Source organism: Sinocyclocheilus rhinocerous, unplaced genomic scaffold (genome assembly GCF_001515625.1).
Source record: "Sinocyclocheilus rhinocerous isolate Xijiao unplaced genomic scaffold, SAMN03320098_v1.1 scaffold576, whole genome shotgun sequence".
NCBI lineage: Eukaryota > Metazoa > Chordata > Actinopteri > Cypriniformes > Cyprinidae > Sinocyclocheilus > Sinocyclocheilus rhinocerous.
Window position 1 is genome coordinate 307,829 of NW_015662167.1, and position 13,406 is coordinate 321,234.

General features: G+C 38.8%; 1 protein-coding gene across 6 annotated transcripts in view; it reads right to left on the minus strand.

Moving 5' to 3' along the window:
• LOC107727759 (plasma membrane calcium-transporting ATPase 2-like) overlaps positions 1-13,406 on the minus strand; it is a 114,087-nt gene that overhangs the window by 20,749 nt on the left and 79,932 nt on the right. For 5 of the 6 annotated variants that reach the window (XR_001638393.1, XM_016537735.1, XM_016537737.1 and 2 more), the window contains 11 exons: positions 12,915-12,950; positions 9,943-10,122; positions 8,905-9,119; positions 8,477-8,719; positions 7,076-7,320; positions 6,465-6,693; positions 4,117-4,296; positions 3,949-4,036; positions 3,659-3,765; positions 2,599-2,790; positions 1,785-1,998 (listed from right to left, as the gene is read on the minus strand). Coding sequence is in view for 5 of the 6 variants with exons in the window: in XM_016537735.1 (XP_016393221.1) it covers positions 1,785-1,998; positions 2,599-2,790; positions 3,659-3,765; positions 3,949-4,036; positions 4,117-4,296; positions 6,465-6,693; positions 7,076-7,320; positions 8,477-8,719; positions 8,905-9,119; positions 9,943-10,122; positions 12,915-12,950 (1,929 nt within the window). In the remaining variant the exon portion in view is untranslated. The remainder of the gene's footprint in view (positions 1-1,784; positions 1,999-2,598; positions 2,791-3,658; positions 3,766-3,948; positions 4,037-4,116; positions 4,297-6,464; positions 6,694-7,075; positions 7,321-8,476; positions 8,720-8,904; positions 9,120-9,942; positions 10,123-12,914; positions 12,951-13,406) is intronic. The other variant, XM_016537738.1, reaches the window with a different exon arrangement.

Genomic DNA, 13,406 nt, shown 5'->3' on the forward strand with positions numbered 1-13,406 from the left:
AATGGTAATTCATGTTTTGTTTTTTTTCAAACATCAAATGCAGTAAATACAAACCTGACCAGCCGAGCGTTTGCGATCACGTGAACTTGAAGACACTTGTACAAATGCGGATGGGTGACATGAATGGAAATGATTCCAGATTGGCGATGTAGTATTTGGTTTCTGTATTCTGTACTGTATTTTCATGTGCTCAAACCTGCCAATCTAAAGGATCAAACACCGTGTATGGCGTTTGAGGTAATTTGTGAATTAATGGGGGGCCATTTTGTGAACTATGCTGTTTGTTTGTACTGTGCGTGTGCTGATTTACCCCATGCTTAGAGAGATTGTTTTGGATATTTATTGTTTTGTAACGGTACTCTGGCTTACCCGACCCTTGCCTGTTGTATGATTTTGATTTTGGATTATCCCTCTGAACTTGATGTTTCTTTGTAAATATTTATTGTGAATATTGTAAATAGTTATTGGGAAAGTAAGGAGTCAGATGCCATCTTCTGTTTTTGTAACGTTTGGATCTGTTTTTGGATTAGGTAGTTAGGTTAGATAATTGTATTTTTTTGTTTCTTTATTTTGGATAGGTAATTTAGAGGGTTCAATATGTAGAACGTTTTGTTTATTATTTTGGCACCGTCGGCTCCTGAAAGTGGACTCCCAAATAAAAATGTTCACACATGTTTTTTTTTTTTCATGTTGCGCTCTACCCCTAGACGGGGCGTAACACCATAGACTTATAGTCTAAATGAAACAATTTGCAACTGTTACTATTATTACACTTGTATACAAAACTTTGTATTATGCTTGTTATAGAGTGTGTGACGTCACGTGCACTACCGCCGGTGGCGCGGTGATCACGGTGACCGTCACAGCCCTACTGTGCAATGATGTAGTTTATAGCTACTTTATGCAGGCTGTGTGCATTTGACTGTGGATTTACTGTTTTGAAACTTATATGGTAGTTACATAGCACCTAGACCTCAGTTATCATGAAAAAAGCCAGGAAATGTCAGTTTTGACAATATGGGACCTTTAACCCAGGGGCACTGTAAATTTGTGATAAACTTGTCTAATCAGTTGGCAGCAGTACAACATGGGAACATGGTTCATCACTTTGACATGCTTTAGGGCTTTAGGTAGTCTGTGATGTGATCTATTGCACTGTAGGGAGCAAAGACTAGGATTTACAGATATTTGGCCTAATACTGGCAAGTATTCTCTGTGAAATTTTGAGTTGTGATGGAGACCTTTAACTCTTAAAATGGGAAAAAAATCCAGAAAGCAAGGCAGTGAGCTTTTAGCTTAAATTATGGCAAGGACAACATTAAACGTCAGAGCCTACGAAGTTGCAATAATGGTCTAAAATGTTTACTTCTAGATTCACAAAAACTCAAATGTAATTTTTATTAAAATAATATGTATTTCAATTTTGCAAATAAGCATTGTATAAAAGTTGTCAAGAGAGACAAACCCTCAGATCCATTGAGATTTGAGATGAGCACTTCACAAGAGGTTTTTGAAGGTTTTCCCTAAAATATCCAATACTGACATTTCACTTGACTTTCGGGTGCTTGCAAATATAAATACTAGTTGCTAAGCAACCATACATTCCATACACAAAATGCAATTAGCCACAGTCCCTTCCCGCATGCAAAGTTTGATGAGTTTTCACTATAGTACAAAGTGCCATAAAAATTAAATAATAGTAGTAATAATAATAATAATAATTATTATTATTATTATTGAACCAAATTAATTTGGACTTCATCATGAATACAGAAGCCTCTTACCAGCAAAGAGAAGAGTAAATGTGATGATAAGTTGGTAAACAGCATGACCCAAGATGTTCTTCATCATAGTCCTGGAAATGAGTGGCTTGTTTCGTCCGTAAGGTTTTCTCAGCAGGAGCGCTTCTGTTGGGGGTTCCGTTGCCAGAGCCAAAGAAGCCAGTGTGTCCATAATCAGATTTACCCACAACATCTGAACAGCTTTAAGTGGAGAGTCCTGCAGACAAAACAAACCGAAGTGAGACTCCACAGAAAGGACATTACTACAATATTGTCATACGTAATGTAGTTAGGCAGGGACACAACAAGTCTGGCCGGCCCCATATTATCCAATGCCTGGCACCAGCACTAAATGGCCTCAGAATGTTTCTGTAAATACACAATAAAACATATCGCTTGTAGAGTTCTGTTATTATGGCACATGAACTGTCTCCCACAACGCCATGCTTAACCACCAAATACTCTTGTGTTTATACTCTTGAAACCCAGCAATTTATTTTTGTCTTCTGCAGTGGTTATTTCTCGAAGACTACATATGCTACATTTAAAGTCTGAATATTTAACTTAAAGAGGACACAGTATTCACAGTACTTTTTTTTAACCTGTAGCATCTTGCCTGAATTTTGAATTTGATAAATGACCTGATGTGCTCTACTTAGGACAAAATAAGAGTGTGAAATATCAAAACATGAAAATTATTATATGATATTCTCCACTCAAGATTCATATTTCTTATTTCAAAACACGAAACAATTATATAACAACATAAACCTATATGCCGGGTCCCAGGAAGTTAAGTCAAATGATGTACATTTACCTGTGTGATGCAGGCTCCAGTGAAAGCAACAATCACAGCCACCACATTGACAGTCAACTGAAACTGCAGAAACTTGGAGATACTGTCGTAGACATTACGCCCCCACATCACAGCTTTGACAATACTGGTGAAGTTGTCATCGGTAAGAATGATGTCAGAGGCCTCCTTTGCAACATCTGTACCTGCAATACCCTGTAAGACAAAGAAAGCAACTGCTTTTTAGAATGCCTTCATAAATATCAGAGCAGTCTACTTCATGAATAACTGCAGATGCAGGTTCATTCTTGAGAATGGAATGGTTCTCTTTAAAATGAAAGTTGAAAGAAAGAGAAAAACTCAAAAGAATATTAATTGGGCCTTTTCTTGGCTTAGGATTTGTTTTATATAAAGACATTTAAGCTGAATGAATTTTCAGAGAAATTACCAAAGTGGTTATGTAAACAGCACAGTAAATTGATGACCCAAATTAAACCATATCTTTTGACAGCTTCAGGGTGTCTATTTCTGAAATAATTTACTATGCCTGCCCTCATCCTAACCTAATGTCCTTCAGACGGCAGTTAGCACAATTGCACCAACTACTGCTTTTGAAACAGACCCTCTTAGACTTAGACAATATATAAAGAGTGAGAAATATGAATTTAATTCACTACATATAAAATGCATTTCTGAAAGCACATTAATTATATCATTGCTTAAGTTGTGGAGTCATCTGAGCAACAAGCAGGGGTCAACCACTTATCAGCTAGTACAGCATGTTGCGATGATACCCTGAGGCATTCTGGCTTGCTGCAGAGCAAGAGATACTGGGCAGGGATTAGGACGCAACCTCTGTGGTTAAAGCAATTTACGCTACAGTACATCATTGGCTGCCAAAACCTCATCGAACGAGCCAGACTCTCATCCGGCAACTGTCTCTCACAATAAAAAGACAAAACCAAGTGGTCTAAAACAGACGATCAAAAAATGAGAGTATATGCACAATATGCTTGGATAAAACCAGTATTTGTAAGAAAAACATAAATGGTATGATTATAGGGGGGGAAAAAACATGATTTACCATAGCAAAGCCAACATCTGCTTTTTTAAGGGCAGGACCGTCATTAGTGCCATCTCCAGTCACAGCCACCACCTGTCTTGTTTCTCCAACTGTGCTATCAATGATGCCTAAAAGACAACACCACAAGAACTAACCAAAAGATAAGTGACATAGGGCTCATAACAATGAGAGAAGACACCAGCTCCCCTCCAGTGGGGTTTCAAACACTTTGGTTTTTTTTAGCTTAAATTGTGATGTTATCAGTGAAAGAGCGGACTAGAAGCTCACCCAACCATCGGTAAAGATCTTACCTTTAACCAGAGTGTGTTTGTCTGTTGGGGAGGAACGAGCCAGAACACGCAATTTGGGCCAGACCTTGTCAAGACGCTCTTGTTCAACCTAAAGATAAAGGCAACGCTGAAATAAGCACTTTCCATGTTGACTTAGACATCTGCAGATAAAGCTCTGTAGCTCTTTACCTCTCCTTTGTCATTACGAATCTGCTGGTTGAAGTCTTTGCCGTCCATGCAGAGAAAGTCCTCTCCAGGCTGCAGGATTCCACATTTGGTGGCAATGGCACGGGCTGTGTTGATGTTGTCTCCGGTGACCATACGGACAGTGATGCCTGATCGCTGACATTTAGAGATAGCGTCAGGAACCTGCACATGGGAAGAATAGAAGGACCATTATTTGGCTTCGTACAATGCATGTTGAGCAGTCCAACAACAACTACCATATCCTTATCCACTCCGATGTTGAATCTGGAGAGAAATAGATTTGATAAGTGGAAAAAATAGAAATAAATAAATAAAATACAGATCAATGCAAAATAGTCTGGATGGACTTGGATCAAGCTATGTGAAAAATCCATACCAGAGGATTTAGCAATAACTTATCAAGAATCCAATCATTTTCTCCCTAGTTGTATAATAATGGCAAAATCTACGATAAATAAACAGCTAATAATGTAATTCTCCCCATTTTAGTCAGGTAATGAAAAAACCTCAAACAATGCTTTTTTTGTTTTATAGTCACTAAAATTATTACATTAATGTTTTTTTGGACTATGTACAGTAAAATAATGTGTTGACTACACTCTTTGTATTCATGTTTTTCACTTCATCTTAACTTGGTGCATGAAAAAAACGCATGACTAGCGTAGTCTGATTCATGAACAACCAATTTTGAGTGGATTCTTGTAGTGAATCATTTAAAAGACTCATCAGGAGCAGTTGTTTATTAAATTAATATCTCACTCATTAACACAACATCTGAAAACGTCACAAAAAAAGCACAGAAATGAATCATATTTAATGAATGTTTTTATATACTAACAAGCAAGACAAATTTCTTCCTCAGTGTCATTGCTGCCTCAGATCAGTGAGAGATGAGGACATTGCAATCACTCTTGGTGTGGCATCCTATCAGCTCGTGGTGTGTGTTAAGCGGTAAGGGGTACAGAGACGACTTAACACATGAAGGGGCTGGATCCAGAGGTTTTGTGTGTGTATGCTGGGAGTCCTATGTAATTATCCGCACTCGTCTTGCGATGAATCACACCATACCCGTAATTAGAACCAATAAGCTCATTTATTTATAGATAATTAAAAACCTCCCAGTGTTTCCATGGACAGAGATGCTGCACAAGTGATGCATGTAAAAACATGATGTAGGATTGAGAGAAACTAGTGTGTGCATTAAAAAAACTCTAGACTTGACTCTTGCCTTGCCTGTGACAGCAGAAATCAACTTAATCTACAGATGGCTCTGATCATTACTGCAAGAGTAATTTTCACTAGGACAAAAAGATTCAAGCCCATCTTATTATCCCTACATGGCTCCACGACTTAATTTCAAAGCTGTAAATGGGCTAGTTGCCACTATCATGCCTTAACATAATATTGCCCTCGTCATCAACTCAAACCATAAGACACAGGCTTTTTTATCAGCTCAAAGTGAGCTTATTGTTAGAGAAGCAACTATGAAAGTCAGACAGACTCTAGTATTTAGGACTGGGTTAAAAACAGAGCGTCTGACTGTATTGTAAATGGAAAGAGGATGACAACTGATTCAGCAAGCAGCAACGGTTCTACACACCAATTAATTTCCATGAATTTAAATTTCCAGGACTTTTTCAGTTGGTTTATGATTACTCAATAAGGACTTTTAAATATAATCTAATATGAAATCACAAAAATCAGTTTCTACTGATTTTTGTTCCCCTTGATCCACTCATAATGATGCGAAGCTGACATGCTTAACAGAAAAAAATAACCACATAGTTGTGGACATATAGAAAGGATGATTTGTAATCACACTGTAGAAGGGAACAGAGATAAAATGGATCGTACCACTCAAAAAAGCCTGCAGGAATAATTTTAACCTAAATATCAGTCATGCGTTCCATTATAGAATTATATATGCCATCTAATTGGAGGGAAGCTGACGTCAATTCTGCACTGATCCAATATCATAATCAAAAACAGCACAATCGCCTGTCATGTACTTATTTTACCACCTTTAGTGGATTTAGGTCAGTTTGTCCCTCCACCAATGAGGCTATTCCTGTCCACACTTTCACATAGTGCTTGACACTCTGCAAATAATCCATCATCATCACATGATAATCACGGTCAATACAATTTCATTACATGAAATGTGGCGGGTTGGCCCAGTCACGACAAGCCACCCCCAAATGCTGGTCATGTCTCATTATGAATGGAGGCCTGAAGTATACAAATCTCCAGCCCATGTGAAGCATGTAATTTTGGCACTATGGACAAATGCAATAGTATTAGCAAATAGCAAACTGGACAATTTCGCTCACCTCAGGACGAACAGGGTCTTCAATGCCCACAACACAGATGCAGGTCAGGTCATTCAGAATGTCAGCCTCGTTGTCCCAGTCTGGCTCTGTTGTGAAGTTCCTCATGGCTACGCAAATGGTCCTTAACCCGTCACAGGCCATTGGCTCGATCACTTTCCGCACCATCTCATCCCGATCTTTGGCCTTGAAGACACGTGGCTGGCCTGAAGCATCAAGGATATGGGAACACCTGACAGAAAAGAGAAAAGTTTAATAACCACTCAAAACTACAATTACTACATTTTGCTTTAAAGGAAGAAGATGCAACAAAGGAGAAAACCGAGGAGAAATGGAAAAAAGGGATCATATCATTTTTTCTATTATCTTATTCCCTTCACCTCTATTTAATTTTTTTTTTTTTCTGTTGTGCCTTTAAGAAGCACCCCCTTAATGCTTCAGGTTTGTGACACTGAAAAACCAAAAACTTCAGAACTCATTCTTACTGCAGTCTTTTTGGACTGAAAGTTGTTTTCCCACTATATCAAACTCCTTTATCTCTAAACAAAGATTAAGTAAAATTTTATTTCTTATGATATGACCCCTTTAAGAGCTTGAGAATTAATTTAGCATACTTGCGCAGGACAATCTCAGAGGCACCCTTGCTGTACATTCGGAAGCCAGGACCACTGGTGTTCTTTAGTACGGTACTCATGCTCTTTCGGGAGGAGTTGAACGTGTACACCTTATAAAGTTTTTCCTCAGGAACTTCATCTCTAATAGGCTGATAGTCTCTCTTCAGGTCCAACACCATACCAAGAAGGGCACACTCTGTCTTATTACCCACATGCCTTGGCAGACCTCCCTCCTTCTCTGAAGGCTATGGGAAAGAAAGATAGATCGTAAATAACAGGTAAGAAAAGTTCAAAAACTATACATTAGATATTGTCAATCAAAAAAAAAAGTGAGGTAAACGGAATTGATTACATGACATATGGCAATTATTTTATCAAATTAATTGCATTTAATCACACATATTGATATTTTCTGAGACAAAACCCCCAAATTTAAATAACTGAAACATCGTGGCAGAAGAGTAAAGCACTGAATAGACATCACAAAAATGGCTGCAGAAGTCCATATATTGTTTGAACAAGTTTTTCTCTGCCTGACGACAATCAATTTCGCTAACGGTTTGAGTTGTCCATCTGTTTGATGAAGCCTAAGTAGTAGTTCAGACTACGGTCATTATTTATATACTACTAATACATTTTTTTTTGAATTTTTTTATTATTATTAGTTTTCATTTTAACTTTGATGTCATATGCTCTTGTCATTTTTTTTTTTACTGTCTACAGTTAATTTATTATTTCAGTTTTAGGCCAGTTTTTGTTAATTTCAAGTAAATTTAGTGCTTCAACAAAGTTAGTTGTCAAAGGGCAACATTTCTAATTTTTGTGAAGTGTTTCATCGAATATATTAACATTTTATTTTATTTCAGCTCAAGTTAACAAAAATGTTTTTAATATAGTACAGTAGTCAACATTTGAAGTGGATCAAAACCTTTTATCAAAGTTGTCCTAAAACCAAAACAATACCCATTCTTGTCTTAGGACATCTTTGATCAACTTTTTTGATCCACTTCAAATGTTGACTACTGTAGTTTTAGTTAACGGTAATAATCCTGGTTCAGAATTGTTGCTCTATGTACACATGCAGACTAATGTCTATGAGCATTGTGTTTTTCTGCATCTACACGTTTAAGACAACACACTAAGTAGTACAACTTTCTTCACAATACATCAAGTCCCCTGCGTTTGGTTCCATTCTGCTATGCTCTGTCTAGCCGTCTTAACTCAAGAAAATGCCTTATGCGAATGACTCAGTCATTTTGTGCTGTCTGCTCTTGGTAAGTGTGTTTTGGCTGGGGCTGTCTGTGGACTTCTAATTTGACAACCCTATAATTAATAAATAAACAGAAAACAAAACAGATCATTTATTCATCTGTATCTCATTTGCGTACGGCTAATTCTTACCAGGATCTTGGTAGTGTAGGCTGAGTTTATGGAGATGCTGTTCACCAGTAGCTCCAGAGTCTCGGAATTAATGGCCTCTGGTTCAGGAATGCTTTTATAGTGTGTGTCACCTATGTAAGCCTGCACCACCGTCATGCGATTCATAGTCAGCGTTCCAGTTTTGTCAGAGCAGATGGCTGTGGCATTACCCATGGTCTCACAGGCATCCAGGTGCCTCACCAGATTGTTGTCTTTCATCATTTTCTGTTGAGGAAAACAGGAATTAATGTGGTTATACTTGGGGAAAGGAGTGTGCTTTAGCCCTCAAACATAGATTAGCACAAATGTAAAGAATCAAGCAACATTTACTGACTTATATCCCCCTGAACACCCTCAAGACATCAACAAATTACAGGTTTGAGTTGGCAAACTAACCCAGAGGCTCTCACCTTGACTGAAAAAGCCAGAGAGATAGTGACAGCTAGAGGCAGCCCCTCAGGCACGGCTACCACAAGCACGGTCACACCAATAATGAAAAACTTCACAAAGTATTGAATGTAGATTGGAGTGCACTCTGCCGTCCACTCACGGCCCTGGACACCGAACGTATCAATGACAAAGAACAGGATAAGGATGATGACGGTCACCGCAGACATGATGAGACCTGCCGGAGGAGAGGGGGTTTCAAAACCAATATGGCACAGAGGGAAAAAAAGCCTCCTGACTTGAGTTCATAACAGCAACAGCTGTGGCCTGATGTGCTCCATCTGAATGTTATTTGATTGGGTAACTCTACGAAGTAGGATAATTAGGTGGAACACAGCCCAAAGGGACAAGCTTGTTTCCATACTGGGTGACACTGTTTCTTTAAGCAGTAAGTAAAACAAACCATGGGAACCAAATGAACTAATTTACGGAAATGACGTCTGAAGGAATGCATGTGCTTTTGAACACATGGCTAATTAGTATAAATATTTTGCTTTAAAGCTGCACTTTGTTTGCTATGGCAAATATGGCAGTCATCTTAGAGTCATCTGATGTAGCTATAGATCATTTGAAACATGTTTTCCAAAGTTATCTTGATTTTTTGGTTTACAAAAAAAACTAAATACATAAAAATAGAGATATGATATATAAAATTGTTTAAATTTCAATATCGTAGAGCCTTTTAAATCCTATTAAATTTCACAACATATATCAGGAGGAATCATTTCAGCCTAACAGCTGTCTAGTAGATTCAAAATGTGAATCAATCAATGTCAAATGTGAATCAGTTTTAGAAAACAAATTCACAGGGAAAAAAAGACTCAAACCTACCAACTCTAACATTGTTTTTGATACTGAAGTTTAAAGCAACAAAACATCAACGACAAAATCAAAGCATGATAAAAAACTGTTGGGAAAGTAATATTTAACCATTACTGAGATGGTATGTGGTATACACGTTTATTGGGCACCCTTGACACTCAGTTGTGCGGTTTTCTAACCTGCTTTTCCAATCTGAACAGCTAGCCTGGTCAGCTTGCCCTGCAGGACCGACTTTTCTTTCTTGGTGACGTTGACCTTCTTTTTCTCCTTTTCTTCTTTCTCCTCCTTCTCCTCTGACTCCACACCTTCCTCGCTCTTCAGCGGTTGGATCTCCAGAGCAATGCCATCCTGGGTCTTAGCTGTGGAGGTTGATTTTTAAGGAGTGGTTATGGGAACAAGGGAGGAACATGCCAAAAAAGGATGGAGGGAGATGAGAGGCAGGGGGAATGGGGAAAAAGGGAAGAGGGGAGAGAATGGGCAGTTCAGTAACAGCTAAAGGGTAAGTCATACAGTGGGTTCCTAGAGAATTATACAGAAGAACCATATCAGAAGCGCTTGATTAATGTTAGTTGACTTTGCTTGAGTGAATCTGGGCTGGTAAAGAGAGAGCTCTAAATTCACAGAGCCATTCCCCGGCAGGTTAAGGTGGGCACAGTGAATGGAGTATGACCCAAGCAGCACACAAGACGTTTCCATTGGCACTGAACAATGAGCTACTCGTTTATAATACCATTATAAATATAAAATAAACTATTAGGTGTGTAAACCTCAAATAGCAATGAAAATGTCTTCTCTATTTTATTATCCGATTAGTTGAAATTAAATTTGCCTTTTATTTCTCTTATGGTTGTTTTACTGTGCCATCATGGCTCCTCTGGAGGTTGCATCTGTTGATGTTCAACCCACTTTAAAACAACTTACTGGACTTGTGCAATATTGTACTACAAATAACTGCAAGAAACTGAAATAGACATAAGGGAACTATACATTTATCGAAAAAAGACATTATCAAGGCAAACCAGCTGCTAGTTAAAATAAATTTTGGGAACTTTGATAGTTTTAATTAAATTATGCTACTTGCAGGGATAAAATGACATATTATATTACCCAATTTCCCACTGAAATAGAAACTTAATGGAGTCAAAGATCCAATTCAGCCACTTTGCTGTGGATAGACATTGATCCCTCACCCCCAATTCCCATTAAGTCTCCATTTTAAAAGATACAAAGAGGCCAAGTCGTTTTCATTTTGCAGTTAGCAAACAGTGTGCAACATGCTGAAACTCTGTAGTGGTGGAGTTTGAGAAACAGTCCAAGAGCCTACCTGACCACCAGTCACAACAAACAACTGACCAGAACGGACAGAGCTGACCAGAACGACCACACATGAATCGGGGATTGATGGACGGACTGACTGTCTGACTGACAACACGAACAGATGCACGCACGACGAACAAGAGAGTGATTTACAATCAACTTAAAAACAGAAAAAACGGTCCAAACAGCCAGAAATACAACCACCACGAGAAAAACAAGGACCAAGAGGAATACGAAAAAGATCAGAGAGAATCTGGTTTATTTTTCCGCTCCCAAAAGAGAGAGTGCGTTACCAGAGAAAGAGGTTATAGGAGAAAGAAAAGGTCAAATTTTGACCAAGAGAAGTGTACGAGACAGCATGAAGTCCTGAGCCACACCCTAGAAAGAAGCAACAGTGAGAAAAACAAAGAGCTAAAGTAAAGGAACGGACAAAAACAACAATCCACAGCCGGTCCATTTTGCAAGGGTGCAACTCCCACATAAGCCAAGCCCCTAAGCATTACATTCACATCATAAACCATCTATGAAGCTAGGAACACATTGTACTGGGCAATGTGCATCTGTACAAAAGCTCATGGATGCATATAAACAATAAATAAGTCAACGTGAGACCCTGTTCGTAACACACTGTTCTTGTTCTTGCTATGCATTTCAGAGTGCAAAAAGGACAATAAATCCCAGAATTGATTAGAGTGTGAAAAGCGGGTGTTTCATACAAGACAATACCATAGAGCAAGACCTGAACATGATTAAATCTTCTAAAATAGCTTTTTGGCTAACACTTAAAGACCAGGGGAAGACATACATACATACTCAGTGTTAAACCAATACCAGCTTGTGTGCTTGAGACCAAGGGTAAAAGGAAGGAAATCTGTGCAGACAAAATGAGCAGTTCTGTCTGGAGCAGATTGCTCAGTCCCCGAGCGCTACAGGGGGTGGGGCTGGGGAGGGATTGTTGGGGTCAGCCAGGGCAGAGTGGGCACACTCTGAAACACAGTACAAATGTTCACAGATGACCCAGCCAAGCACACAGAGATAGTTAGCTTCTGAAAGGGAGAGGTATCTAAATGTCACATTAGTCAAAATTTAGATCTACATAAGAAAAGTTGATACATGCAATCATTAGGGTTGCCAATGTAAACATTCACGTATGACATTAACCAATGTTTTATGCCGAGTTTATCAAATCCAGTCCTTTAAACAAAAGGCATTTGAAGTTTTTATGGTGGAAATTAAATATTAAAGTATGTCCGAAATACTATGTACGAGCAGAAAACATTGCAGATAATAGGGATGGGTAGGATGGTCGACTAGCTGTCAAACCATCAGCTACTCTAGTCAACGACTTTGACTAGTTTGTCTAGATTTAAAAACGTTCTCTTTCATTGTTGCAATGCATCTCTCACTATGACATATTACAAACCTGTAAGTGAACGCTGACTGCACTACACTGAGAAAACGTAAGTAACGTAAAAAATATATATTTATTTCAGAAAAAATTTGAGAATGACGTAAAAAATTTTTTATTTGAAACTAATTTTAGATTCATTGATATTTAAATCAACTGACAAACTCTGTATAAAGAGGAGCTGCAGAATTGCAAAGTCTTCTGGCTGCTTAGTGCCGTTTCCAGCAGGTGAGAGTTGCACCCTTTGATAGGTAAAGCAAGGCGAGAAGCTCCCCCGGGCTCAGCAGGAAGGGGTAAGCAACAGCGGGGAAGACAGAGAGAGAAAGTGAGCAAGTGAGTGAGTGGGACTGACACGAGACTCCGAGACTTGCTGCTGAATGGGGAGGTGGGGAGGGGGGAGAAGGGAGAGGGAGTGGGAAAGGTTACCTTTGTTGCGATTTTCAGGGGGTCCTTGTTTTTTACCTGTTTAAAACGAGAGAGAGAGGGCGGAGGGCTGATATAACATGGCTCAAAGTAAATAAACCAAAGACAGAAGAAGAAAAGAAAGAAACACAACAACAAAAGAATAAAAACTAGATAAGTAACAATACATTACATGAGTATATGTGGGATTGGATGTGTCATCTATAGAAAAAGACAAGGACTGGAGGGCTTTATGCAGGGTACACTGACGGCTCGGTCATTGTTTTTGACTGTGGCATACAGTAGGCTTGCCGCGATAGACGGTGCTGACGGTTATACCGGTGTTAAGCCGCAACACCGGTTACGTCACTTGCCCACCGCTGCACCGACCCCCACCGTCATTTTTATTTTTTTTATAGAAATAAAAATAATTTAGTTCAGTAAAAGAACAGACACTACAATTAAAAACTGAACGCGGCTGCTCAATGCAGCGTGCCGAACGACAGTAGCATCACA